Below are 27230 nucleotides of genomic sequence, written 5' to 3'. Positions count from 1 at the left end.
GCGGGACTGACAGCGCCCCGGGATCTGCACGTGCCTGGGTCAGTACCGCCCCCCTCCGCTTCCCCTTGACTCTTCCCGACCAGCACTACTGCCCCCGACCCACTCCCAGCCATCCCTGCTTCCTGCCAGCCGGTTCTCCTCCTCCCGATCTCCCCTGGCCAGCCGCGCTGCCCCTGGCCCCTTCCCCATCTCCCCAGGCCAGCCACGCTGGCCCCGACCCCCCCACCGCATCTTCTCCAGCCAGCCGCGCTACCCCGACCCCCCACCTGCCAGTCTTGCCCCCTGGCCCCTCCCCATCTCCCCCAGCCAGCCGCGCTACCCCGACTCCCCCATCTCCTCCAGCCAGCCGCCCCGCCCCGCGCCCATCTCCCGCAGCCAGCCACGCTGCCCCCACTCCCCTCCCAGCCGGTCCCCCCCCCCATCAAGTGTGTCCAGTATTTTTTCTAAACCTACCTGGTAACATCCCTGATGAGAGTGTCCCTCACAGCCCCAGCACCAGGCATTGTTCTCTTCCTCAGCCACATATCTCAGCACCAGGCTGGCGGGAGGGAGAGAGGCAGAAGGAAAACTTGAGTGCATGAGGAGTATTGTGAAGGAAAGGAAGAGACGAGGGTGGCACAGTTCAGGGCAGTTGCACTTGTATGCCTCCCTTAGGATTGCCAGATGGTTTCAACAAAAATACCGGACACACTTGACATTACATCACAATCTACATTACATCTTATTTAGAAAATACCGGACATTTATATTTTCTCAATTTGTTTCCCAACCAGAAAGCTCAAATACTGGACTGTCCGGTTCAAAACCAGACACCTGGCAACCCTAGCCTCCCTCCATAGTCCATCAACAATGCATTCACTCCAGACTGCTGGGTTCTCAGCTGCCACTTCTCTTGGGCAGGGAATATATTTCCATCCCTGCTAATGGGTTTTTCCAGACTGCAGTTCCCTGCCTACACAGTTGTACATGTCAGATTGCCAAAACAAGTCTGCACCTGTGCTTTATTTTCTCGTCAAAGGCTACAAACAACAGAAATTACATTGCAGCTCTTTATTAAGAAGCACATTTATTCTTCAGGTGAAAACATTACAGAAAGAATATATAAACTCTAATAAAAGTTCCTGTAGACCTGCTAAAAGCCAGAGAGCACTCATCCAGCTGATGCGAAAATCCTTTCTTTGTCTGTTGGTCTCTGGAGAATCTAGTTTGAACCAGTATATGCAAGCCTTTCAGAGGATGGTACTTCTCTGGGGAAGTTACAGCCTAAATAATTTTGCCTAATCACCTCCACTGTTCTTAGTTCCTGCAGGGCTGTCATTCCCCCTACCCCATGAAATTATATATTTTCCTTGTCCACAATTATATGCAAGCATTACAGTAAGATTTCCCAAAGAGTTTGCAGCAAATTTCCATTTTTGTTGCAGGGCAGAATTGGACTGAAGATAAATAAATGAATAACCTGTGACAGCTGCAGCTTTTGTACAGACAACAATGCTTGAGAAACCTTCCCAAGAGATACTAGGAGAACTGAACAGCTAGATATATCATCATTGTCCTTTAGCTTCCCTACATGACTTGAGACACGTTTTCCATATGACTCCACCTTCTCTGAAGGAATTTATCCAGGAGTCTTACTTGAAACTCCTGACCTCACATCAGCTGAAGTCAATGGAACTTTTGCCACTGATTTTAAGGGGGGGAAAGATAAGGTTTCAGAAAAGGAGGGGGCAATGGCTGGTCCAAGATAGAAGTTCAGCTAGCAGGTTACGTGGCAATGCCTCACCTGGCAACAAAAGGGAAGCACTGCACCCTGTTGATTATGCAAGATTTTTGTTTATGTTGCATACAGTGCTGCTGGGTTCCCCTAGCCTAGTGGTTTTCAAACTACAGGTTGCGACCCAGTGGTGGGTTGAATGTCAGGCACTGGGTCCTGTTGCTGCCAGGTGAACAATAGGGGCGCTAACACAGGTTACCTGCCTATCCTGGCAGCGCAGACTGCATTGTGCCCTAGAAGCAGCGGGCAACAGGCCTGGCTCCTTGGGAGGGGGAGGGGGGGCAGATTACACAGGGCTCCCTGCACCGCCCCTGCCTTGAACTCTAGCTCCACACTCCCATTGGCTGGGAACCTGCTGCTGGCTATTTCTGGGAACAGAAAGGTCCGTGGTGTGGGACACGCATGAAGCCTGCCTTAGCATCCCCTGCTGCACCCCTGACTGGGAATCGCTCAAGGTAAGCCCCTCCTGCCCCAGCCCTGGTCCCCCCAATGCCAGAGCCCCCTCCTACAGCCCCCAGCTGTCAGCCACAGCCCCACCCAGGAGCCCACACTCTAGTAAATTAGCTTGGGTAGCAGGCATCAACAGCCTTCTACAACTGGGTGGGGAGAGAAAAAAAAGTTTGAAAACCACTGCCCTGGCCGCCACCCCCCTGTGGTTGAGTGGCGAGCTGGCGCCTGTTCTATAGGCAGCGGGGAGCTCGCCTGGTCTGCGGCCTTGTCCATTGCGGGTGCTTTCCCACGAACGTACAATTGTAACATGAGTCAGACTGCTTGAGGGCTCTGCTTGCCACGCAGGACAAGCAGGCTGCGGGGAGGACGCCACTGCGGCAGCAGCAGCCGGTTTCTTGCTGAGCTCTTCTCCCCTCTCCTCCTGCTCCGGGCTGTGCCCTGCACATGCCACTCGCTGGCCGGGCACAGCCGGACCACGTCCGAGATGCGCTCAGCAAGGGATGCGCAAGAAGCCGAGCAGCTCCATTCCGACGTGCCCAGAGACACGTAGGCGGCTGCCAGCTTCCCAGGCGCTGGGCGAGGCGGCCGGCGATGTGATTGATGCAGGCGGGAGGTGGGGGGACAGCGCCCGGGCGGGGGATGCAGAGCTGCACGTAGGGTGGGTGCGGCCCGGAGCGAGCCATTGGAAAGCGCCGGGGCGGTCTCACCTCTGCATCCTCACCCTGGTTCCTCGCACCCGGCCGCCGAGGAAGCGCCAGGCGGCTGAGCGCAGCGCGGGGCCAGGACTGGACTCCCGCCTGGGGGGCGCAGGGCTGCGGCTGTTTGCAATCGCAGCCGAGCAGGGTGGGGGCAGGTAAGACTAACCGCTGGGCGGGGAGATTTGCGGGGCAGAAAGCGCAGAGCTGGTACCTCGGAAGGCTCGCAGAGGCGCAGAATGCGTCCCCGGAAAGTCTGGCTTGGGTGCTGCGCGGGGGTGGTCTGTAAGGAGCCCTCCCTGGGCATATGAATGATGGAACCTGTTCCACAGCGTTGTCGGGGGGATCCTTTTCATGACCCTCCCTGGAGGTGGGGGGGGGGGAATGATTCCTATAATAATCCTTTTCATAGGTGCCAGGAATTGCAACGAATTAAACAGGTGTGTGGAGGAGAGGTGGGGGGGAGGAGGGTGTTTTCACACGCGTTTGGCGATAGCCGGGTCGTTTGGTCCATCATTCAGCATCCATGGGTCATTGATATTAAGAAGAGGCAATAGTCTGATGAAGCCCACCAAAGCAATGACATTTAGAGTGAAGGCTAAAGCTTTGGGCTGAGGCATCCAGTCTGATTTACTGGGAGGGTTGGGATTTGTGTTCAACCAAACAATGAACACGAGAACGAAAATTGTGGACCTTAAACCTGAATTTCCTTGGACTTGCTTTATAAAATCGGAATGTGGCCATTATTCCAATGTGGGGAGGGCCTTAGTTGCAGATCTCAGGTTAAAGGACAAGTATGAGTGAAAGAATCCTAATAGAAGAACAGAGTCCTAAAGAAAAAAACTAATTAGATGTTCCTATAGAGTCCATAATGATATAGTACGTTTTAACTTTAACTGGACTTTAACAAAGATAATATTTAATACAGTACTGTTGGATCAAGTCAGGTCAGTTGTTTTCTGAAATGATCATACTATATGCATAATCATAATTTTTAAATCATAAAGATGTAGTCATTTAGATTATTTTCCAGAACAACAAAAGTAATTTATCGGAAACATTAATATCCTTCCAAACATTACATTTAAAAGTGCCATTTACTGTGTTGTTTGGCACAGGATTAACAGCAGTAGGCAATGCTGTCAGAAATCAGGTACCTTTCAGTGTGTGCCAAATGAAAGCAACATAAGTTGTTTTTCCAAGAGCATCACTTTAGCATGTTACAGTATCATAGGAACTGCCAGCTTGGACCAGACCTGAAGTCTATATAGTCCAGTATCCTTTCTTTAACATATTGTATTAACTTGGACCAGAAATAGAATTCCAAAATAACTGAGAAACCACCCCAAATATGTTCCTTTTTTCTACCCACATTGGGCTTAATGATTTGGACCACAAATTAGCTAATGAATCCCAGCCTATGTGATTGTTATCCCAAATACTTCCACAATCAAAATCTATACCTGTCAGCCAGATTCCTCCTTTCATAACTATTCAGTTAGGCATGGTCCACAATGTCAATGAGTTTTCCCATTGATTTCTGGGGGAACAAGGTGAATCCTTTACTAAGCACTGACAATGTGCTTGGTGCTGTTAAGACATGGAGTGCGATCAAGTGCTTGCTCTCCAAGAAGTTTACAATCTAAGGGTCAGATCCTGCTTTACTTACTCCCATTTATATTGTCAAGCAGGATGTGGTTCTGGTGCATACTTTGTGCATTTGTGTATGCATTTTTCTATAGTCTGCATTTGATTTAAGTGTGTCAGCATTTCTTGGAAATAAGAGCTAGGGCTATAGGGTTAGGTGTCAGGAGGATGTCATTCTATGAAGTTAAGATGCATGGTAAGTTGTACTTGCTAGTTTGCAAGAAACCATTGAAAGGGGGAAGCCATCAGCCTCTTTTCCCAATATTCCAGACCATTCAGTATTTACGGATGACTTTTAGATTCAAATACAATGCACTGTGATGTGAATAGGGGGAAAAAAATCCTCATCTGTTTTCAGAGTTAGGACTCAGTTTTCACCACTTGTAACAGAGAGTAAATGTAAGTCAGTGTGAAAACCTTTGAGTTGCTAAAAATTTTGATATGATTTTGAAAAATAGTACAGGCAGTCCCCGGGTTACATGGATCTGACTTACATCGGATCCCTACTTACAATCGGGATGAGACAACCCCGCACTAGCTGCTTCCCCCCAGCAGACCAGGCAGACGCGAAGCTAGCGACCCCACCCCCAGCAGACCAGGGAGACGCGGAGCGGCTCCTCTCAGCAGACACCTCAGCTTGAGAATAAAGGACTGAGGGAAGTGAGGTGTGGGAGAATAAAACTGAGCTCTGGAGAAATGTTTGGCTAGAGTTTCCCCTACAATATGTACCAGTTCCAACTTACATACAAATTCAACTTAAGAACAAACCTACAGTCCCTATCTTGTACGTAACCCGGGGACTGCCTGTATTGCGTTGAATGGTAAGTTTGTGGATATTTTGTTAATAGGATTATTTTGTAGATTTCTAACTTATACAAGCTTCCAGATGTACAAACCTATAACAAACAACTTATCACTGACCCAGCACCTTGTTCAATCAAACTCTAATGAAGTACAAGAATTGGGCTTTGTGAATATTGTAGGCTACGGCTACACTGCCATTTTTTTGCTAAAGAAGATATGCAAATGGTGCTCTCATTTGCACATCTTCTAATTCTTTTTGCAGAAGAGGTTTTTTCAATAAAAAGCCCCGTGTAGACGGGGCCATTTATCAGAAAAAACATCTTTTTTGCAAGATCCCTTATTCCTCAAAAATTGAGGTTTACAGGATCTTGCAAAAGGTGTGTGTGTGGGGGGGGGGGGGGGGGGGAGTCCAACAAATGGCCCCGTCTACATGGGGCTTTTTATCGGCAAAACCTCTTCCACAAAAAGAATCGGAAAAAGATATGCAAATGAGAGCTCCATTTGCATATCCTCTTCTGCAAAAAAGGCAGTGTAGCTGTAGCCTATGTGCCATCTACCTTCGCACTGCTTCCCAAACTATGCCACACTGTTGACGTTCTCTGTGATGCATTTTCACCAGTGCTCTATGGCTTGGTAGAAACAAGACCCTAAGAATTCTGGATTACTGCCAGGTAATTTGTATCGAGAGCAATAGAAATGGGCTTGGGACGATCGCTATGGGAATTAGGGGGCTTTTCAATCTTTCCACAAATTTTCCTAGCAAAGAGCTGTTGTTACTAAGGAGTCTCTGCCTTCAGATCTTATTTGCGTCAAGTTCTCTGAGCTGACAAGTTCATTAAGCCTCTAAATACAACCTCCTGCATTTTAGGAGTTACTAGGGGACTGTGCCTCCTGCTCACTATGCTCACCAACCTCCTCTCTCTGGGGGTAGGCAGCCCCAGCTCTCTCCCCCACCCCAGCCAGGGCAGCCCTGACTCTTTCCTCCCTCCCAGCCTCCGCAGAGGGCTGTGGCAGCCCTAGCTCTCCTCCTCTCCCCCCTCCCCCCCCCCCCCCCCGATGAGGCCGCGCCAGCCCTGGCTCTCTTGTCCCCCGTAGCAGACAGAGTGGCAGCTCCGGTTCTCCCCCTAGGCTCTGTTCTGCTGGTTGCCGGGAATGTCCGGGCCCAGGCTACAGCAGACTTGAATCTCTCCCTGCCCACCAGGGAAGGCTGAGGCCGTGGCATGGCAGTCCTGGCTCTCTCCCAACCCCTCCCCACCCAAAACCAGGGATGGGGTAGCCGGGAGGGAGGAGGCTGCATGGCTGAGTGTGGAGGCAGGCAACGGGCCGCAGAGTGATGTAATGATGTCACTCTGTTGTCCCACCGGAAATTTTTTTATAAAGAGATTACTCTGCTCAGAAGTTAGTCCCTAAGGCTATGTCTAGACTGCAGGCTTCTTTCGGAAGAAGCTTTTCTGGAAGAGATCTTCTGGAAAAACTTCTTCTGAAAGAGAGCGTCCACACTGCCAAAGAGCATCGAAAAAGTGATCTGCTTTTTTGAAAGATAGCGTCCACGCTGAATGCATGCTATTGCGCATTGCAGCTGTGCTTACTATGGACAGAGGGCCCACCTTCCTCTTTCCTCTTCTTTTGCAAGGACTCCCTCTTCCCTGTCCACACATACCTTTTTCCGAAAGAGAACTTTCAGAAAAAAACTTCTGCCTCGTAGAATGAGGATACCAATGTTGAAAAAACCCTTCTGTTCTTTCAATTTTCTTTCAGAAGAACGCAATTGCAGTGTGGATGTAAGTGAAGTTTTTTCGGGGAAAAAAAAGCTGTTTTTCCAAAAAAAACCTCTGTAGTGTAGACATACCCTAAGTCAGTAACCAGTTAGTTACAATAATTATACTTAGCCTTTTCTGAAACCCTTAGTTGTTAAAGACCTGATACAAGTGCACAAGGTTGGTAGATTTTCTACTTATTTATAGCACTGCATTTTTGTCTGTCTCTTCTACAAAGTGGTACTGTCATCTCCCCTTTTCAAAATTTAGAGTTGAGGTGACATTAACAAAAGCCTCAGGACTTTAAAAATCAATCCCTGCTTTAATTTGTTTTGATACCATTTTACACTCAAGAACTATAGTCAGAATTAGGTCAAAATATTCCACAGGGGAAAAAATCAAACACAAAAAGTGGTTCCAAAAGGAATTCCATTACAATAAATTTGTTTGGGTTTTTGTTTTGTTTTGTTTTGTTTGTAGTGGGAGCGGGGTTCACAGTAGCATAAAACCTATTATATTACATAAAGCCAATAGCAAATCTTAGATGTAATTTAAACTTGACAGGTCTTGCTCAGGATAAGCAGAGAGATAAAAAAGTAGTCAAAACATTTTATTTGAAACAGTTTTGACATTGTATGTTAAAAAAAATTAAAGGACATTTTGAAAACATAATTTTGAATCAAACTTTGTTTTGAAAATGTTAAAAAAAAAGTCCTGAAATGCAAGTTTGTCCTATTGATCAAAATTCATGAAACATTTTCTTCACGGCCCCACCAACCGCCCCAGAATAAAACCTTTGGTTGAAAAATGTCACAAAGCTGCTAGCCTCTGTTAATAGTCATGCTTACACAGAACTATAAGGTTTCTATCATGTGTAGGTTGCAGCCATAACACAATTGTGCAGTCCTCATGTTTAGTTCAGTTAGGTACTAGTAAGATACATGGGGCAGAATTGCACATACACATAGAACAATACAAATATAGGACTGGAATGGACCTTGAGAGTCATCTAATTCATCCCCCTGCACTAAAGTAGGACCAGATAAACCAAGACCATTGCCAATAGATGATCTAACACAGGATGGGCATAAGCAGCCTGCATGTCGGACAGTGTCTGCCAGATGCTTTGTTCACTTGAGCATCTGCAAGCATGGCCACTTGCCAATCCCCTTGGCATTAGTTCACCATTCCCACCCAAAGGACACTGTGGGAAGTGACGTGCATTACTTATTGCCCACCCGTGGTCTAACCTGTTCCTGAAAACCTCCAGTAACCAGTGCCATTAATTAGCCTCCTGGTAACCTATGCTCACTTATTTCAGAGGGGTAGCTGCATTAGTCTGTAAGGCTACATGTGTACTGCAATGCTATTTCGGGATACTGGAGTATCCCAAAATAGCTATTCTGCATCTTCATGGCAAGCCCGTTATTTCAAAATATAACAGGCTCGCTAGTCCAACGTCCCTGTAAACCTCATTCCACAAGGAGTAAGGGACGTTTGTGTAGACAGCACCAAATTACAAAATAAGCTCAAATTGCGTATCTTATTTCGAGCTATGGTGCTGTGTAGATGCGCCCTAACTGAATAAACAAACAAGCAGTCTTGCAGCACCTTAGAGACTGTAGATGGTATCGTGAGCTTTCATGGGCACAACCAACTTCTTCATTAACTAGCCTTCTAGTTATAACATTTTCCTACTATCTAACCTAAACCTCTCTTGCTACAGATTAAACTGATTGTTTCTTATTCCATCTAAAATGGACCTGGTAAAACAATTGTCTTCTTTATAATAGCCCTTAACACATATGAAGCCTGCTATCAGGTCTGCCCCCATCCTCTCCTCCCATGCATCTTTTCTCAAAACTAAACATGCTGGCTACGTCTACACTGACAGCTTCTTGTGCATCTACACTGCCATGTCCTTTTGCGCAAGAGCTGTGCTTTTGGCAGTGTAGACGCTCGCTTGCACAAGAAAGCTCTGATGGCCATTTTAACCATAGGGGCTTCTTGCGCAAGAAATTCATGTTGCCTGTCTACACTGCCCTTTTGTGGAAGAGCTCTTGTGTGAGAGGGCTTATTCCTCATGGAGAGAGGAATAACTCTTCCAGAAGAAGCCCTGTTTTACAACACTATACTGTAAATTTATTTGCGCAAGAACGCTCATGCAGTGTAGACAGCAGGCAAGTTTTTGCACAAGAACAGCTGTTCTTGCGCAAGAAGCTGCCAGTGTAGACATAGCCGCTGAGGTTTTTTTTAAACCTTTTCTCATCAGTCCAGTTTTCTAAACCTTTTACTCATTTTTGTTGCTCTCCTCTGGCCTCTCTCCTATTTGTCCACATGTTAATCCACAGATGCTGGATCATGAATTCAGTATTCTTGTGATGATTCCTGTTTCCTAAACAATATTTCTGAAGGAAAATGATGCATTATTGTATGGATCAATGCAAAAATCCTGCTGGTAAATTTGCTATTGAAATAGCCTGCACACTTCTATAACATAACTTTAAGAAGTTAAGCACTAGGTTAAATAGAAATATATACACAATGGCTACGTCTACACTGGCATGATTTTCCGGAAATGCTTTTAACGGAAAAGTTTTCTGTTAAAAGCATTTTCGGAAAAGCGTGTCTAGATTGGCAGGACACTTTTCCAGAAAAGCACTTTTTGTGGAAAAGTGTCCGTGGCCAATCTAGACGCGCTTTTCCGCAAAAAAGCCCCGATCGCCATTTTCGCGATTGGGGCTTTTTTGCGGAAAACAAATCTCTGCTGTCTACACTGGCCCTTTTGCGCAAAAGTTTTTCGGAAAAAGACTTTTGCCCGAACAGGAGCAGCATAGTATTTCCGCAAAAGCACTGACAATCTCACATGAGATCGTCAGTGCTTTTGCGGAAATTCAAGCGGCCAGTGTAGACAGCTGGCAAGTTTTTCTGGAAAAGCAGCTGCTTTTCCGGAAAAAGTGGCCAGTCTAGACACAGCCAATGTGATACAGCAAGGGAATAAACTCCTGGGTAGAAGGAGAACAGGGTGGGCACAAGCATGAACAGGTTTAAGCATGAATAAGTTTAAACTGAATATGAGGTTTCTAACCATGGGAAGTGAGGTTCTGGAGCAACCTCCTAAGTACAAGCAGTGGGGGCAAGCTATTTTTTAAGATGGACCTTGATAAATTTTGATCAGGCTGATGATGCAATCATCTGTTCTAGCAGACGACTGACTCAGTAACCCAGGTGATCCCTTCTTTTACAGAAATGAACATGCATAAAAAGCACTTGTGTGCAATAAATAGTCTGTAAATTGCATGTTTAGCCAACATCACTTCCAAGCAACGGGCTGGTCTATAGGAAGCTGCACTGATCTAAATCAATTTTATTTCACACTTCATTTTGGTGCCATTTTGTGTGAGGTTACAAATATTTTGGATTAAAAGATGCTCATTCTAAGTGAAATTCTATGGCCTGTGTTATGCATCATTCAGGAAGGGGAGAGAATATAATATAAGAATATAAGAATGGCCATACTGGGTCAAACTAAAGGTCCATCCAGCCCAGTACCCTGTCTGCCAACTATGGCCAATGCCAGGTGTCCCAGAGGGAGTGAATCAAACAGGTAATGATCAAGTGATCTCTCTCCTGCCATCCATCTCCACCCTCTGACAAACAGAGGCTAGGGACACCATTCCTTACCCATCCTGGCTAATAGCCATTAATGGACTTAACCTCCATGTATTTATCTAGTTCTCTTTTAAACCCTGTTCTAGTCCTAGCCTCCGCAGGCAAGGAGTTCCACAGGTTGACTATGCACTGTGTGAACAACTTTCTTTTATTAGTTTTAAACCGGCTACTCATTAATTTAATTTGGTGACCCCTAGTTCTTATATTATGGGAACAAGTAAATAACTTTTCCTTATTCACTTTTTCCACACCAGTCATGATTTTATATACCTCTATCATGTCCCCCCTTAGTCTCTTCTTTTCCAAGCTGAAAAGTCCTAGTCTCTTTAATCACTCCTCATATGGGTCCCATTCCAAACCCCTAATCATTTTAGTTGCCCTTCTCTGAACCTTTTCTAATGCCAGCATATCTTTTCTGAGATGAGACGACCACATCTGTACACAGTATTCCAGATGTGGATGCACCATGGATTTATATAAGTGTAAGGGGACTGTTACCCCTTACTAAAACTCTGTGGGAGTTTTTTGGTTTGCCAGCTCCCAGCTTCAGAAGGGGAAGGGTTCATGAGACTGACAGACCCCAGAGACAATGGAAAGCAGCCAACACTCCAGCTCAGCCTGACTGACAGATTGTAAGCGGGGATTGTTCTGGCTCTCTCTGAGCAAACAGAGAGCTGAAAGAGTAGTGCAAGCTGTGTGAAGAAGTCCTGCAGCGACAGAACCAGACACAGACAGCCCAAGGAGTGCAAGCTGCGTGCAGAAGAAGTCCTGCAAAAACAGAGAGCTGAAAGAGTAGTGAAAGCTGTGAGGAGAGACAGTCTTGCAACAGCAGAGCCAGGCATACACAGCTCAAGGAGTGCAGACCCTGTGTTGAGCAGCAGACTGGCAGTGCTCAGAGAGCCAAAAGGAACAGAGAAGCAACACAAGGAGCTGGAACTGGCCAAGCAGCACAGCCTGCAGCTGGATGTGGTGAGCAGCTGGGAACTGCAAAGTGTGGGGAGAGGCTCTGGACTGGGAGAGGGGTCTGGCCACTTAGAGCTTGAGGCTGTGTGGTCACTGCCAGAGCAAGTGTGTCCAGCCTGCAGCGCCCCCCCCTCCGCCCCGGCAGCACATCCAAGACCTCTAAGGGGCCTCTAAGGAAGAGACTGTGAACTGTCCTTACACCCTGCAGGCTGCTGTTTTAATGTCCCTGTGCTACAGAGCAGGGCTGTGTGTTCTCATTTAACCATTCTCATTGTTTCTTATTCTATTCTCTTTAATCAGTTGATGTTTAATAAATTGTATTTGCTTTGAACCTTATGAAGTGATCACTGGGTCAAGAAGGCCTGCAGTGTAAAGAGAGCACCTCGGAGTGGGGACACCCTAACTCCTGCCCCTAGTGACTACAAGGTCGGGGATTAAGCCCCAGGAAACCTGGGCCCAGCCTTGTTGTGGTTTCGAGGGCTCTGCTACTCAGGAGAGTGGAGGGGGAGCCCTCAGGATCAGGGAGGCCGTGGGGTAAAGGAAGTGGGAGCAGGGACTCAGATCCTTTCGCTGGTCCATTTCACCGGGGTGGTATAGAAGCCAGGAAAGTTCCCCACAATAGCGGGACCATTCCCCCGCTTACATAAGGGCAATAAGATGTTCTCCGTCTTATTCTCTATCCCTTTTTTAATTATTCCTAACATCCTGTTTGCTTTTTTGGCTGCTGCTGCACTTTTTGTGAACATTTTCAGAGAACTATCCACGATGACTCCAAGATCTCTTTCCTGATTAGTTGTAGCTAAATTAACCTCAATTATACAAACACTATGATGGGAGCTCTTTTTTCCAATGTGCATTACTTTACATTTATCCACATTAAATTTCATTTGCCATGTTGTTGCCCAATCACTTAGTTTGGTGAGATCTTTTTGAAGTTCTTCACAGTCTGCTTTGGTCTTAACTACCTTGAGCAGTTTAGTGTTGTCTGCAAACTTTGCCACCTCACTATTTACTCCTGTCTCCAGATTATTTATGAATAAGTTGAATAGGATTGGTCCTACAACTGACCGTTGGGGAACAGCACTATTTACCCCTCTCCAGTCTCAAAATTTTACCATTTATTCCTATTTTTTTGTTTCCTGTCTTTTAACCAGTTCTCAATCCATGAAAGGATCTTCCCTCTTATCCCATGACAACTTAATTTACATAAGAGCCTTTGGTGGGGGACCTTGTCAAAGCCCTTCTGGAAATCTAAGTACAACATGGCTATGTCTACACTGCCCTCTCTTGCACAAAAAAGTGCAAATGAGGCAAAGGGTGGACTATTGCCACACCTCATTTGAATAATTAATTAGGCTCAGTTTTTGCACAAAAACCCCCTCTTGAACAAGAGCCATTCTTCCACTTTTTCTCCCAGGAAGAACGGCTCTTGCCCAAGAGGGGGTTTTTGCACAAAAGAGAGCCATTTAGATGGCTCCTTTTTGCGCAAAAGCCTCTGATGCAAAACCAGTCTAATTAATTATACAAATGAGGCACAGCAATATTCCACACTGCCTCATTTGCATATTTTTCACGCAAGAGGGGGCAGTGTAGACATAGCCTGCATCTACCGAATCCCCCTTGTCCACGTGTTTGTTGACCCCTTCAAAGAACTCTAGTAGATTAGCATGACATGATTTCCCTTTACAGAAACCATGTTGACTTTTGCCCAACAAATTATGTTGTTCTATGTGTGTGACAATTTTATTCTTTACTACTGTTTCAACTAAAACTAATTTTCCCAGTACTGACATTAGACTTACCAGTCTGTAATTGCCGGAATCACCTCTAGAGCCCTTTTAAAAATATTGGCATTATATTAGCTATCTTCCAGTCATTGGGTACAGAAGCTGATTTCAAGGATAGGCTACAAGTCATAGTTAAATGGTATGGAGATAACTAATTGTGATCTTTTCCCATTGCCCTAGTCACTTCTTAAAAGATACAAAAAACTTGGTTAAGACACAGATACCAAGGATGTTGTCATATGACCAGGAAAGCAATCAGGTTGACATGGATACATCAGAATAGGTTGGGGACATTAGCAGGTCTCCAGCACAGCAGAATGTGACACGAGGGTGGCCAGAGAGAACTGACAGAGAAGGGGTATGAAATGTCCACACTCTGAAGAACAGATCAACACAGGATTCCAGAAATACACCCATCTTTGCTGATGTACCTGCACAGATAACACAACTGTAGGTTGCAGTGATCCTTCCTTTGCCTTTGTAATGAGGAATGCAAAACGAATCAAGTATTTCCAGCTTCACCAGCACTGGGAAAGCATACCTGCCTTCTGAGACATAACACCTCTAGTCTTGAATTACTTCATTTTGCTAACATTACAAATTCATATGACCGGTGTGACGGCACGTTGGGGGTTCCCCGTCTCCTGCACCCCAAAATGGCACAAACAGACTGTACCAGCCAGTGGAATTGAGGGTGGTTTATTGCTCCTCCAGCACAGCACAGCACAGATGTAATCTGGTTACAGGAACTGGGCTAGGATGCCTCAGGCCCCCTTGAGATGGGGGAGACTGGGCCCCTAAAACTCCAGCTCCTCTCCCTAGGCTGTCTCATCCATCCTCACAGGCAGCCACCAACCAACTAACCCACTTCCAGCCCTGCCCCCCAGCCAGGGCCGCATTCACCTTCCTTTGTTCCTCTCCATGGGGGGTGTCTGGCCACTGGTTCAACAAGTTTGTCCTTACCTCTGCCTAGCGAGGTTTTCCCTGCTGGGTCTTGCTCCAGACAGCAGAGGTCACCACATCCCAGCAAGTACCCCCGCTACGTCACAACCGGTCTTTCAGAAGTATTGCTTTCATAGTCCATCCCTTTAAAACTGCCTGCATTTTAACTTATTTCTGTCTTGCTGCCACCATCTTATGTGCAGCCTTAGCATGCAGCTTTCCAAATTCCAACCTAAATATTTATTAACCCAACTACATACAAAGAGCAAAATAATCTCATTCATTTTTAAAATGCTAATACCTTATTTTATACAAAACTAGCATTGAGATATTTGCTGACTAGCCCCTAACCATGCACACGGCTCTGTTCTCTTCAAACTCTTCCATTTGTAAGGGACAAGGAATTATTTTCTTTCCAATGAGTGCAACCATCTATTTCCTGGGCTGTATCCCTTCTCCCCACGCGTCTCATAAATCATCTCAAGAATAAGCCCAAACCGAACAGCTCCCGAGCTAGTGATGATTGTTGTAAAGATGATTCCATTGTGGGGGGAGGGAATACCTAAAGTAGCACCATTGCAAGCTTTTACAAGCTTGCTGCAATTTCAGGAAAAGTTTATTTGTAGTCAGCATTTGCCCTGAAAGATGAACTTCAGCAAATCTATGGCAGTGTGCACCAGTAACATTTACTGCAGCATTTCAACCAGTACTCTATTTTAACAAGCTTGGAGAGTTTATGTATGGCAATGACATTTCAACACTGCAAACTAACACTTTTCCCAACAGTGTGCTTTCTAATGCCCCCTTGGATTGCTGGAGCTTCTCATATTAACAGCAGAAACACTTCCTATTTCTAGGTTACTAATAATGGCCAAGGATTGCATGAAATAGACTTCTCTATCTCTAATTCTTGTAGTATTGCTTTCTCCATTAGATAATTCATTCTTCCATAGATAAGGGCTCATTAATAAAGGACTTATACATCATCAAGGCAGATAGCTCTTGCTATAGCAAGATGAAGCAGGACAGCAGAAGACAGACATAGCAAACAAATGTTTCTGCTGGGAAGAGTCAAGTTTGTTGGGGAGCTACTGAGAAACAAGGTAAGAGTTTGTTTTTTCTAATTGGACCAATTTCTATTGATGGAAGGAACAGAGCTTTGTGGAGAATCTTTGCAAATGCCTGATAGGTCATTATAGTTGCTGATTGGTGAATCAGACTTCTAGACCTAAAAATGGGAAGGGAGAACTTGAACTGTTCACCAGATCCACTCACTGCTCCTCTGGCAGCTGCCTCCTCAAGCCACAGAGAATTCAGCATGTTTCCACATCATACATTTACCTGATTTACTCAACACTGGTCAGGTCCTTCAGGGCAGCGGATTGGGGATGTGGGGGAGTCAGGGATTGGTGGTGAGGAGGGGTTTGGGCAAGGGGTTGTTAGGGGGAGGGAATGCTGGAGTCATGGTTGGGAGGGTGAGGAGGGGTTGAGGGTAGGGGGTGCAGGAGCCAGTGGAGGCTATACTAACCAGATGGCTGCTCTCCAGGGCAGGCCACAGTGTGTGTGTGTGGGGGGGGGGGAGGGGGACAGATCACGCTGGCTAGGGAGTAAGCAGGCAGCTTACATCCACCCCCACTGGCCTAATGAGGTATAACTGTCCCAATCCCCATCTCTGTCCCCTTGATGCCCTTCCCCGCCTTGTGGCCATTACACAGTATAACTGTCCCTGTTAGCAGCCCCCTGCCTTTCCATGCTATGAAAAACAATTGCATTCCAAGCACATCCCATTGTCCTGGCACATCCAATACCTTGCTTTAAAGTTTGGATAAAAAGAAGCTGAATACCAAAGTTGGTGGCCCTAGTTCTTAGCGTTTGGGAGGAGTTCTTGAACAAACAGTTGGACAAACAAGACTGGCTCACAGACAAACTCTCAAACATAGTAGGGATGTAAAAGTGTTTAAATAGTTAACAGATTTACTGTTAATGGTTCATGCTCTGCTCCTGGGAAGCCAGCTGCCTAGGAGTAGGGCAGGAGCCCCCCTTCTGGTTAACGTATTCTGGTTAAACGTTATGTTTAAAATGGGATTTCACATTCATAATTTCAAGTTTAATAACTCATAGGGAGCTTGACAAAAAGGAAAAAACCCTAAACATTTATTTTAAAAAAATCTATTACCAAAGACTGCACAAGTCTGTCCTGAAAATTTATTTTGTACTGAATAGGTTTGGATAAATGATTGACTTGAAAGGTTTTGATTGATTCTTTAATTTCTTAGGTTTTTAACTTCTTAGGCTATTGATTTTTTTTTTTTAATGTCTAGATTGCAAGCCTCTTTCAAAAGAGGATTTTTTGAAAGATACTTTCGAAAAAGCCTCTTTCGAAAAAGAGCGTCCAGACTGCAAGCAGTACTTTCGAAAAAGCAAGCCGCTTTTTTGAAAGAGCACCCAGGCAGTCTGGATGTTCTCTTTCGAAAAAGTCCTGTTTGCATTCAAGAACACCTTTTTTCGAAAGAGCACTTTTGAAAAAAGGCGTTCTTCCTCGTGAAATGAAGAGTACCGCTGTCGAAAGAAAAGCCGCATTTTCGATTTAATTTAGAAATAACACGGCTGTAGTCTAGACGCAGGTGAAGTTTTTTCGAAAAAAGTAGCCTTTTTTTTTTCAAAAAAACCCTGCAGTCTAGACACAGCCTTAGAGTTTTTACTGAAGTGAGTGAACACTGATTGGTCATAAACAAACAACAAATTAAGGTGTCACTATTCTCAAAAGACAATTCACTTCAAGAGAGCCTGGTCCACATATAGTTTATTGATGTAATAAGACAATACAGTTAGTGTTAGATCCAACCACAAAGAGAAAAAGAACGAGTGAACGAAAAATCTGTACAGTACATATAGGAAATAAGATGTGAGACAAACTATTCCAAAATAAAAAGGTTTCTAAAATATACTGTTATTGAAATCTATGTGAAAATATGGATGTTAACAGCAACAAGGTGCATAAAACCAAAACATCAAATATTGAGCAACTCAATGATGTACTAGGCAACTTTGCTAACAATGCATGATGTCTTACAATCTGCCTGAAATATCACCTATACCACACAGGGTAAGCAAAACATTTAGCTTTAATATCAGATACACAATATTAGCATCAACTTTCACAACTACAGGTAGGGATTTTTTTGAGCTGGCAAAGTGACTACTTTAGGAACATCAAACCTTCTCTGTAAATTAAGAGAATGTATCCAAATAAAATGCTGTTAGTCCTTTCCAGATAAAACCCTTCCCTTGTACTTAGACTCATTTCAGTTATAAGTATAATACAGCATTTAGAAACACAGTTTATATTACAACATGACAAAAACAATGACATCCTCCAGATTTAAACATGATTTCATAGGCAACAAACTCCTCAAAGGTTCTTTTCCTTAAAAACTAGTTTTATAAATGTAGACTATATTGCATGAGGAACTGCTGGTATTTTTTTAAGAAAATATATTGTGCGATTGTGGCTACATAAAAATCATTAAAATAAAAATTTGTTTGCAAATAAGTGACTGGAAGCATACATCTTCCAACTACTTACGAAGAGCAGGATGGAAGTATTGACAGTTTTACTGTGTTGACATTTTATTGATAAGACTCTTTCACTGAAACTCTCCGGCCTAAAAATAAATATGTTTTTAAAAATAGGTGCATATTTCAAAGCTGCTATTGCCAGTATGTATAAATGTAATGGACTTAAAGAGTATGTACCAAAGAATTATGAAATTGCACTATAATCTGAGTTGTTACATAAAGAATATATGAAAAAGACAGTCAAAATAAGTAAAAGTAGAAAGGGGATTGAAACTGAACTAACTGAATTAGTGCAGTATTGTAGCCAGGCTTCTAAAATCAGATATAGAAAATATAAATAGACTGCTTTTGGTGATGATTCTCCAGTGTCCAAAAAAGAACAAGTATTGTGAAAAAACTCAGTTAACTTGATCCAGAGCTCTAAGTAATTCTTCACCCTGTAGCAGGTTTCTGCTGCCTTGTATGGGAGCGTTTACTTCGCAATCATAACTGGTAAGTTGTGGTAGTCCAGTCTCATCCATTGACTGCCCTAGGAGTTTACTTGCTATATCTAGAAAGAAAGATACAAATAAATGCACATTACTTACTGTATTTTACTTTTCCCAAATTAGTTTATAAGGGGAGGCGATTTCCACCAGACAGTACAGTTTTAATACTTAGTTTCCACCACCCCTTCTCCTACATATGGGAGTACTAACCGGTTGATAATAAGATGATTGTCTTTTGTCCAACTCCATTCTGGCCATTAGATTTGCATCCTTTTACACGCTTCCAAAGTGATGCATTCGTTCCACAATCACCGGACTGCTGGAATAAAGACCCCTTTAAAAACAAACAAAAAACCCCAGTAAATTATATGCAAAAATGTCAAGAGGAAATCATCACCAGTTCTTGTCACTATAGTTACCAATATGCTTCTACTATTTAAAACTGAATTCATTCCATACATGAGAGAAAAAAGTTTGGAGCAAATTACTCCAGACTCATGTTTAAAGCCAAGTGTACATCATGAGGGAACGCTGAAGCAAGATACATAATCCCAGCTACATAAATTGTGTAGCTGAAGTCAACGTACAGTACCTTGTTTCGCATTTCCCCGCTGTCCCCACTGTGGGAAGCCCACAGGAGCAAACACTTAAACTAGACTCGCTAAATCGAACTCCGGAAGATCGATTGTGGCAGCTGTGATCTTCCATTTCGTGTCGACATGGCCTAAGAAGGAGATAACCTTGGTTTTAATAAAACCAAGCATCACCCTTAGACAGAGACAGAGAGTGTGTGTGTGTGTGTGTGTGTGCGCATTCACACCCAACCACTGCTTACTACTTTTTTACCCATTGTCTGAGGAAGCAGCAGAGATCACTGAAGAGGATGGAAATCTCTCTATATAGGAGGAGAGGAACTGATATAGTATTACTAGTGTTCCTACTTCCCACATGCAAAAAAGGTTACATGATTTTTATATTAAGTTATTGTGTGAATTTTGCATCCCTATGCCAATCATCTTGCCTCCCTGCCTAGCTGCCTCCTCTCTTTTGTTCTCATTGCCACGGTGTGGAGCTCTACTAGTCTCACTGCCATGAAAAACCTTTTCCCGTGATATCTGATCTACCCCATGGCTCCTGGAAGTGTCCCAGTTGGAGGCTCCTAGCCACGCCCACATCTTGAATACTGTGTACAGATGTGGTCTCCTCACCTCAAAAAAGATATTTTGGCCTTGGAAAGGGTTCAGAAAAGGGCAACTAAAATGATTAGGGTTTGGAACGGGTCCCATATGAGGAGAGGTTAAAGCGACTGGGACTTTTCAGTTTAGAAAAGAGGAGACTGAGGGGAGATATGATAGAGGTCTATAAAATCATGAGTGGTGTGGAGAGGGCCGATAAAGAAAAGTTATTTGTTAGTTCCCTAAATAGAAGAACTAGGGGACGCCAAATGAAATTAATGGGGAGCAGGTTCAAGACTAATAAAAGAAAGTTCTTCTTCACACAGCATGTAGTCAACCTGTGGAACTCCTTGCCAGAGGAGGCTGTGAAGGCTAGGACTATAACAGTTTAAAGAGAACCTAGATAATTTCATGGAAGTTAGGTCCATAAAAGGCTATTAGCCAGGGGATAAAATGGTGTTCTTGGCCTCTGTTTGTCAGAGGCTGGAGAGAGATGGCAGGAGACAAATCACTTGATCATTGTCTTCGGTCCACCCTTTCTGGGACACCTGGTGTTGGCCACTGTCGGCAGACAAGATACTGGGCTAGAAGGACCTTTGGTCTGACCCAGTATGGCCGTTCTTATCCCGGCTAGACAGGGTGAGAGTAGACTCACTTCTAGGAACCTTTTGGGTTGCGACCCCCATGTTTACAATGCTGTGAAATGTCTGATGTAAATATCTAAAACCAAGAAACTGATACACGTAAAAACCCCGTGGCCATGGAACTGATAAAAAAGGACTGAATTTGGTAGGGCCCTACCAATGTGGAATCCTGACCCATTCAATCACAGGTGTGGTTCTAGAATCACTTGTAACAGCAGCAGGCAAAAAAATCTGGAGCACAGAACACAGCAGAAGGCTCTGGGTCTCAGTAGGAAAGTTATTGCCTTCTGGAGTAAGTATGAAAACAGGTCTGCTAAAACCAGCAGGTAAGAAAGGGAAAGCCAACCATCTACAGAAATGCTTAGGAGCTGGGCAACAGTAGACAAGGGTGATAATACTAGTGCCTGGATTTGGAAATTCTGACCTTTTTCTGGTAGATGGCTGTGAAGCATGAAGGGTAAAGCCAGTGGAATGTGAACATCCCAGAGACTTAAATATTCAGGTATGTTGCATTTTCTGCATATGTAAAATCTATATAAACAAGAAAAACTGCCTTTGGTGTAAAAAAGTTACAAATGAATGATTCAACAGTTAGAAGACTTAAAGATTACGTTTTCATAGTAAGATTTATTCAGTCACACTACACCATAGCTGGTTGGATTTGTGTGCACGCACGCAACAGAGCAGTTCACATCACGCTACATTTCTTAACTTTTGCTTAATTCACTCTGAAATCTTATTAAAACAATGCTTAAAAAAAACCTACACAGCAAGCAGCAGTCCATGGCAAAGATTCTCAGAACCCAGTCGACAGTGGGGCATATGCTATGGTGCTAAAAAAGGCTATGTAAAGGTTTGTGCAAAAATTTTTCAAATACAGATTGAACCTCTCTAGTCCGGTACTCTCTGCTCTGGCAATATCTGTGGTCTGGCATGGTTTTAGTTAGCTGGATGTCCACTTATCATGGGTGTAGCCACATTTCCCAAGGTCCCATAAAATGTGTGTACAGCCACCAGTCCTGGCTCTCTGTGTTCTGTGTTGTTATTTAGCTCTAATTTACACCTAAATGTCTTCTAAGAGCCCAGTAAAAGCAGTGGAGGTGTTGGTAATGCTGCTAAACAATATTGACCTCCCATGGTCTAGCAAATTCTCTGGTTTGGCACTGGTCAGGTCCCAAGGGTACCGGATTAGAGGGGTTCAACCTGTTCAAGAACAGAGAGAAGTTGCCTTTAAGCAGAGACAATCATCAATAATAAATTTTAGCTAAAAGGAGAAACTGAGAAAATGATGAATGTGAAAAGGATGAGGCACCGTATAAATGGAAACCTTAATACAACCTTAATGATAGCAGCTTTGTGGAATACATGACTGTAGCATAGATTATTTTCTATTTTATCATTGACATTATTGGTTGAAATGGCCTAAATTGGAAAAATATGGCAACCACAACAACAATATGTAAGACAAAGGTAGCAAAAGGCATTAGAACACTGAGGGTACTTCTAGACTACCCGGCATAGGAAAATGAAGCGGCGATTATTTAAATCACCGCTTCATTTTCCTATGCCGGGTAGTCTAATCTACATGCCTTTGTCGCCAGAGGCATGTAGTCTAGACGTACCCTGATAGTCTTAAGAATTCACTGTTCTCTATCGGAAAAAACAAGCAAACATGCCTAAGAATGTAGAGAGTAAAAAGAAAGAAGAGACAATGCTGGATTTTTTTAAAATTAAAATATTAAGAGACTCTAAGGAGAGTAAAAACAAGAGTTTCTAAATTACATAACAAATACTAACACCACTTAAACTGCAGGAACTTTATAGAAGAACTGGATGTAGAACAAGTTCCCCCCAGCTTTCTGGGAGAGGAGAGTTCAGATATTTTGTACTCAAAACATAAGCAGTCATTCCAAAGCAAGGAGACTTCACAATTTGAAAGAAAAACACACTTGCACTTAGGGTTTCCAACTGTTGAAAAGCAGACACCCTGCCTCACCCAGTTCCCGGAAGCCTGCTTGCTCCCACCAGACTGGTTTCTTCCCCCAACCTGTAATTCACTTTGTACTTGCAGAGTTGGCCTGGAAGGCGCTGATGTGGAGTCTGCCTAACTGTGGTGTGAAAGGGCATGGGGATGTGTCAGTCCCTGAAGCAAGAGGCCAGGGAAAACATCAGAGCAAAATGGGGATTCTTTCCACACAACCTCTCTGCTGGAGAAACTGGAGCTGGTCAAGAGACAGCCAGCCACCTCTCTCCATGAGCAGCTCTTCTAGGCCCCACCCCAGGGCTCTTCCCGCCCTGCAATGGCCAGAGCCGGTTATAGCTAGTAACCCAATTTTTAATGTTTGGACAGCTTGGCTGACAGGACGCTGCCAGGTGCCCTCTCTGACTGGACCTTCCAGCCAAAAACTAGACACCTGGCAAGCTTGCTTGTACTCTAGAGCAGACAACATAGCAAAACAAAAAAAACCTTGGCAGCAAGTCTTAGAGCCCAGGCTAACTGATTTCAAGCCTACAGGGCTTGTGCTTTGGGACTAAACACAGCAGTGTAGACACTGAGGCTCACACTCTGAAACCCAGCCAAGCAGAGGGAGACCTGTGGAGCCCATGTGCCTACCAGAATTGACACGTCTATGCTGCTCTTTTTAACCCTGCAATGAGAGCCCATGTCAGTTGACCCTTGCTATGAGAACTGCTGCCATAGCGGCTTTTTGGTTTTTGCTCCACAGACATATTCTAAGACTGAACTTATTATAGATCAAAGAATCAGAAAGAGAGAGTCTCGAGATGCAGGCCATGGCAGAGAACTAACTTGAAGTTTTTAAAAGAAATGGAATTTTATCTGACAAGTGACATTTCTCATTGCCTATTTCTGAAGTTCCCAAGACACATTTCTCTGTCCTTGACGTAGCTGTCTTGTCAAATCCCAAGATTTCAGAATACTGATGGACAGTGTAAAAACCCCCAAAATAAAACTGAGCCAAAAAAAACCCTAGAGATGGAATTTAGATAAAGCTGCAGTACACTGGGGTGACAAACAATACAAACCACATAGCTATTTTACAAGGAATTTTTCAGCTGTGTTAAGGACAAATGATGGTTTAATCACAAATACAAACTAGGAATATTAAATGGTGTTTAATCAGCTAATCAACCAGTGAATGGAATTTCCATTGACTAGTGGATTTGTTGATAAGGGGGTAAACTCCAGACCCGCAGGGGGATTAACTCCTGGCCCAGGAGCTAATCCCGCTGTAGCTCTGCCTTTTAAATGTATTTAGAGCCACCAGGGTCTTATTAATACATTTCAAAGGCTGAAGCACAGCAGGAAGGACCGAGCACGAACCAGAAATCAGGTGTCCTGGCTCATGGCCAGTCCCCGCCTCTCTGCCCCACCCTTGCAGAGGGAGGGGGAGATTGGCTTTTAAGTCGACACTCCTCCCTTGCTGCCTCTCTGATAGAGCTAGCAAAGGATGAGGAGAAGCGACTAGTCAAGTCACTAGTCGACTAGCCGATAAACATGCGCTTATCAGTTGACTAGTCACTTGCATCCCTAGTACAAACACTAACTACAAGATAAACCGTACTCAAGCTTCTATTCGGCCACAATGTTCCTATTCTAAACAGTGTAATTTTGTTCCAAAGAAAGCACTGATGTACAGAACTATAAATATATTTTTGTAGGTTGCATCTCTCCCCAAATCCATGCTGCTCCTTTTCCAGCTATTTGCACTCTCTCCAATTGAGAGAGACTGAGACATAGTTTAAAAAAGCAATGACATACATTGTCAGCAGCTGAACATGATGTTTTTAGCGATATTCTTACAATGCCTTATTTTCTATTTAAGAACATACACATTCCAGGTGACTGTTTCACAAATGAAAAAGCCAGTCTTCTAATTGAGACATCTGTCTGGTCAGAAAGGGTAGTTTTAGGCTGTTTTGATACTGGGAAAGAATTGAAATCAGAGGGTTTGTATTCAGGAAGACATGGGCTGTTAATGTAAATGATTACTGTAGCCACAGGATTTTGCTGCATGGCACTAGCTAAAGTCAAGATTCCATATCAAGAGCTAATTCTGAAAATAATAAGGTAATTTAAAAAAAATACCAAAACTTACAATTCCCACTGCTTGAAAAAGTGAGCCATCATATTCCATCTTTCGCTTTCTCTGAGAGTTATGCAAAGCTAGCATCTTTGGATTTAGTTCTTCATCCACTGGATTAGATCTAAGAAAAATGGATACAGTCAGTTAAAATTCCTACTATCTCAAGCCAGTTTTTTAAAAAATACTTTATAAAAGTCCTAATCTTCTATAAACAATGAGCAGTCCTGTGGTACCTTAGAGACTAACAAATACATCATGAGCTTTCATGGGTAAAACCAACTTCAACATAATATATTTGTTAGAAACAAGGACCCATAGGAATGCTCGCTGTTTTTAAAGCTGCAGACTAACATGGCTATTCCTCAGACTAATCTTCTATGTGAGTGATTCACTGTTTTCTATGATTGGAAAGAATTCTTACTTTACATCCTACTAACTCAACTAGGGATGTGAAAGTGTAACCATGTACACAGTTAACCGATGAGGCTAGGCTCATCGATTAGCGTTTATGGTTATAGGCAGGCTCCCAGAATGGTTACATGGTTACTTAAACACATTTTAATATTCCTAAACTCAGCTAGTTCCGATCCTAACATAGAAAACTGGCTGTCCTTTAAAAAGTTCCTCTCTGCAGAAAAACAGAAAAAGCTTAAGGGTCTGTCATTCTGCTGTTTTGCAGACAGCGGGCATGAAGAAAGCTACTTTGTTTTATCAAGTGGACTGAAATTCTGATTTGGTCACCGTATCATAATAAAAATCTCTATCTTATTTTAAGCATAACATGTAAGCTTAAGGCATAATTATGTCTCTGCATCACATCATATCACAAACTGGGCAGGACATTACTTACCTTACTCTCTCATAATTGGCCTATTGGACTGTTATTTGCACCACTCAGGTATGAAGGGAACCAGAACAAAAATGGTTAAGGATCTAGTAAGTTTACTAAACCTAGAATCTTCTTTGATCCCTTTTTGAACAAGTTATGTAGCTTAATTTGTGCTTTAAAAGGAAGACAGCACACAAAGATCCACTGTACAGGCAGAAAAATGTATTGCAGGTCTATTTTCTTCAAAATTAACAGATAACAGGATTTCAGCTTTGTTTTCAAAATACCTGTTACTCAAAGTGACTGTTAACAAATTGGGTGTTCCTGGATAAGATTTCTCTGTCTGCTCCAATGTTCCTTTACCAGCTCTGATTGGAGATGCAGTTCGACTTCGATTTCCACCATATGGTGATGCTGGGGTGCTGTCGATTTCATTGATTACGAGGACAGGAGACTGAGAAACTATTAGAGTTTTAACATCATCCATGCACTCTGTTTTCACTGGTATTATTTCCTCAGCGGCAGCAGATATTGTCTGAGTTTGGTGAAATACGGTGCTGGCCACATTCTGAGAGTTAGCACAACCACTTTCCAGTGGAGGTGGTTGATCAAAGGATCGTAACTGGAAGTCATCATCCATTGGGATGTAAGGAGCTAACATCTCCAAATCTAAATCCGTTTCCTGAAAGAATAATAAAACGGGTAAATAAAGTTTCTAGTGTATCTGTGCAAGACCCAGGAATGCCTTTCATGGATCTATAAACAGTCTACCATTTCCTCTCTCCCCAAGCCTGTGGAATAGTGCATTGTGAGAGCCGTTTGTTTTGTTTTTCTAAATATCTCAAACTATTTAGAAATTAGCTACCAAGTCTTTGGTTGTTTAACATTCACTACTAGGACAGGCTTAAGATGACATGTAAGTTTAACTTAACGTACATACCTGAGTAGAGAAAGGATTTTTCGCTTCTGTGTCTATTGCAAAGAGTTTTTCCACTAATTCCAACTTAAACTCATTAGCCATGTCATTATCCACATCAAAGCAATAGTCATTGGGACTATGGGGCTGTCAAGACAATTCAATCAGTTTTAAGTACACGTTTTCCATTGGTTCAACATTGGGTTATTTTGCATTATGTCTATAGCTTCACTTTAAAGGACACATAATGCGCAGCCAAAATAGAAGAGCAAACATTTAATAGGACTGGATAGTATTTGCATTCATCTAAATGAACCCAGAGTTTTCACCATCATGAGTTTTAACAGCCAGCCACAGTTTGGGCACTGTAGAACAGGTATGTGTGTCAAAAGTTTACACACTGATTTGCTATACCTCACTCATTAAATTGCAACAAACAGACTTCAAATCTTAAGCTGTTTGTACTTAAAACAGTCACACATTTCATATGCACTTTTAATCTCTAATTATTAAAAACTGAATATATAGCTTTCAAACTGAAAAGTAATCTTTTGACAGGCTATGCTATAAGATTATACAGCCACAATTAAAATAATAGGCAAATATTCTAAAAACTCAGTCCACGCCATGTTGTCTTGAGAAATTTACTCAAAAGCCTACGACACATATTTTGATGATTATCTCCCCAAATGGCATGACTGACCTCAGGTGAACTTTGGTTGGTGCTTGTATCAGAAGGGCTGGATGGCTGTTCTTGCCTCGGCCGACTGGAAAATGCAAGCTCTAGTGGCTCTGTATTTGACTCCAGCTTTGATACAACTTCTCTATTGAGTGCAGGGTCAGCATTGCTACGAAGTGGCTTTGTAGTTTCAGAGGCAGGCAGTGGGGATATTGCCAAATTTATATTCTGCAATTTCTCACTGGATGAGGGGAGCATTACATCATTATACAAAGGAACTTCATCAAATTGTTGCTCATCAGACTCTACAAAAATTAAAAAAA

General features: G+C 43.4%; 1 protein-coding gene across 2 annotated transcripts in view; it reads right to left on the bottom strand.

Annotated features, from left to right (window-relative positions):
• Positions 1–17277: 17277 nt before the first annotated feature.
• HIF1A (hypoxia inducible factor 1 subunit alpha) overlaps positions 17278–27230 on the bottom strand; it is a 45429-nt gene continuing 35476 nt past the window's right edge. For both annotated transcript variants that reach the window (XM_075926365.2, XM_075926366.2), the window contains exons 10-15: positions 26932–27212; positions 26253–26375; positions 25600–25994; positions 24496–24604; positions 18769–18892; positions 17278–18620 (exon numbers count right to left, since the gene is read on the bottom strand). In XM_075926365.2, coding sequence (XP_075782480.2) covers positions 18469–18620; positions 18769–18892; positions 24496–24604; positions 25600–25994; positions 26253–26375; positions 26932–27212 — 1184 coding nt within the window. In that variant the 3' untranslated portion in view covers positions 17278–18468. The remainder of the gene's footprint in view (positions 18621–18768; positions 18893–24495; positions 24605–25599; positions 25995–26252; positions 26376–26931; positions 27213–27230) is intronic.

The sequence above is a fragment of the Pelodiscus sinensis genome, chromosome 5, assembly GCF_052426305.1.
Source record: "Pelodiscus sinensis isolate ZL-2025 chromosome 5, ASM5242630v1, whole genome shotgun sequence".
NCBI lineage: Eukaryota > Metazoa > Chordata > Testudines > Trionychidae > Pelodiscus > Pelodiscus sinensis.
Note: the sequence above shows the minus strand (reverse complement) of the source record. Positions and strands in the feature narration are given on the sequence as shown.